This window comes from Panthera pardus, unplaced genomic scaffold, assembly GCF_024362965.1.
Source record: "Panthera pardus isolate Hobbes unplaced genomic scaffold, ASM2436296v1 HiC_scaffold_6, whole genome shotgun sequence".
NCBI lineage: Eukaryota > Metazoa > Chordata > Mammalia > Carnivora > Felidae > Panthera > Panthera pardus.
In genome coordinates this window covers 60,394,770-60,396,944 of record NW_026526991.1, presented here as the reverse complement: position 1 = coordinate 60,396,944, position 2,175 = coordinate 60,394,770, and the positions used below count along the sequence as shown (strand labels likewise).

Sequence of the window (2,175 nt, the reverse complement as noted above, 5' to 3'; positions counted from 1 at the left end):
TCACCATATACTTAACTCTCCTTTTGCACAGAAAGCTATTTATTTCATTTGGCTTAATACTATTTGTTTTAAAATGTGCTTAGGAAGTGTTCTGTGACCATAGGACCCTCACCTTTAGAGGCTACACTTTCTTTGTATTTTCCATAAACGCCTTTTTCACTGGATTAACATATAGCAGCTTAGTTCTCTATAGCTATTTCCCCCTGATTTCACAGTGAGCTAAGCACTGAAGTTATTTATACATGGAAATTTCACAGGACAAGGGTGCATCAAAATTCAATAATTACCAATGAGATGAATTAATTTTCACTAAGCCATATATAACAAAAATGCATTATCTTTATTTTTGGTTCAATTTCATTACAGTAGTTTTGTGAAAGGGAGGATTTGCAAAAACAACTGATCTAAGCCAGAGAAACCATTAACTAAGAGTGTGAATCATTCAGTCCCTGGACAATTGAGCGACTCACATGTCACCCTTAGGATACTGTACACTCTATAGAGTATCTGTTTTTCTCATTCAGCACTGAAAAAGGTTTCTTCAGTAAAGCTGATACTTTGATCTGTCTTATTATATCATATTTTGTTACATCTACCAATTATGTATGTTAAATAACATTTGTTACCGACTCAAGATAGACAATACATCCCTTAGAGAGCCAGCGGCAAACTTGGAATATATTTTCCCTAAATTCAAATTACTTGGCAACCATTCTCTTTACTCAAATGAAGATGAAGTATGGAGAAAGCCATTCCACCACAAAATTAACAGCTAGACAAAACATAGACCAAATGTATTCTTCAGCTATAAGTACATGGGATTCAAATAAATAAACTTTCTAAAATTAAATATTTCAACCTCATTGGTTGCATTCTTCGCTTCAATGCCTCCCCAGATTGTGATAATACCGGTGCCTTTCAGTTATGTCACTGTTAAGATAGAATTAAACAAAAATATTTTTTTCCCCAGACTCTCAAAGCTTCTTTGACATCTTTGTTTCTTAGAGAGTAAATCAAAGGATTCAGCATGGGAGTGACTAGGGTGTAACACAACGAGGCCACTTTACTCAGCTCAGGAAATCTGTCAGGAGTGAGATACATAAAAAACACAGCACCGTACAGCACACTCACGACTCCCAGGTGAGAGCTGCAAGTGGAGAATGCTTTCTTACGTCCCTCAGAGGAGCGTATCTTGAGAACTGTGGACACAATATACAAGTAAGAAATAATAATAACTATGATGGTAGGCAAGATGATGATGCTGCATAAGGAAAAGGAAATGATTCTAGAGATGAAGAGGTCAGAACAAGATATCCTCTGAAGTGGGCGAGTGTCACAGTAAAAGTGGTCAATGGCCCGAGAACCACAAAAGGACAGAGTAAATGTCATACTGGTTTGAAGAACCGAGCTGATGCAGCCACATAAATAGGAACCGGCCACCAACTGCGTGCAGAGACGTGCTGACATCTGGACAGAGTAGAGGAGTGGGTTGCAGATGGCAATGAAGCGGTCATAGGCCATGGCTGCCAGGAGAAATCCGTCTGCCACGATGAAGAGGGCAAAGAGACAGAATTGGGTCACACAGCCTGCAAAAGAGATGGACTTGCTCTCAGACCAGAAGTTGATCATGGCCTTGGGTGCAATAACAGACGAATAGAAGAGATCAATGAAGGACAGGTTGCCTAGGAAGAAATACATCGGTGTGTTCAGCCGGGGATCGGTCATAATAATGGTCATCATCCCAACATTACCCAGAAGGATCATGGCATACACAAGCAGAAAGATCAGGAAGAGCAGAATGTGGAGCTCGGAGCGGACCCTGAAGCCTACCAGGATGAAGTCAGTCACTTCAGAGTGATTGTTTGTTCCTCTGTCACTCATGGCAGAAACATGCTGAGAGGCACAAGGAAAAGCAAAGAAATGAAACCCGTGCTTGGTTTCTAGTGACACAAATAATTTCTTACGTGTAGAATAAATTAGTTATATCTTAATTAAATATTGCATATAAAGCCATGTTAATGTCATGAAGAATCAGGAATTTGAACTAGATAATACGAAGTCCGTAAAACTGTTATTTTCTTAAGCAGTGAAAGAAGTTAATGGGTTATTGCATTTTAGATCATTTTTTTGCTGAGTATTCACCAAGAAGTAACATAACATATTGTCTAATGTTAG

At 38.8% G+C, this 2,175-nt stretch overlaps 1 protein-coding gene across 1 annotated transcript; it reads right to left on the bottom strand.

Annotated features, from left to right (window-relative positions):
- Positions 1-933: 933 nt before the first annotated feature.
- On the bottom strand, positions 934-1,902 carry LOC109261087 (olfactory receptor 9K2-like). Its single transcript, XM_019439609.2, has one exon. It carries the CDS (start codon positions 1,879-1,881, stop codon positions 934-936), a length of 948 nt encoding a protein of 315 aa, XP_019295154.2. The 5' UTR covers positions 1,882-1,902.
- Positions 1,903-2,175: the final 273 nt, after the last annotated feature.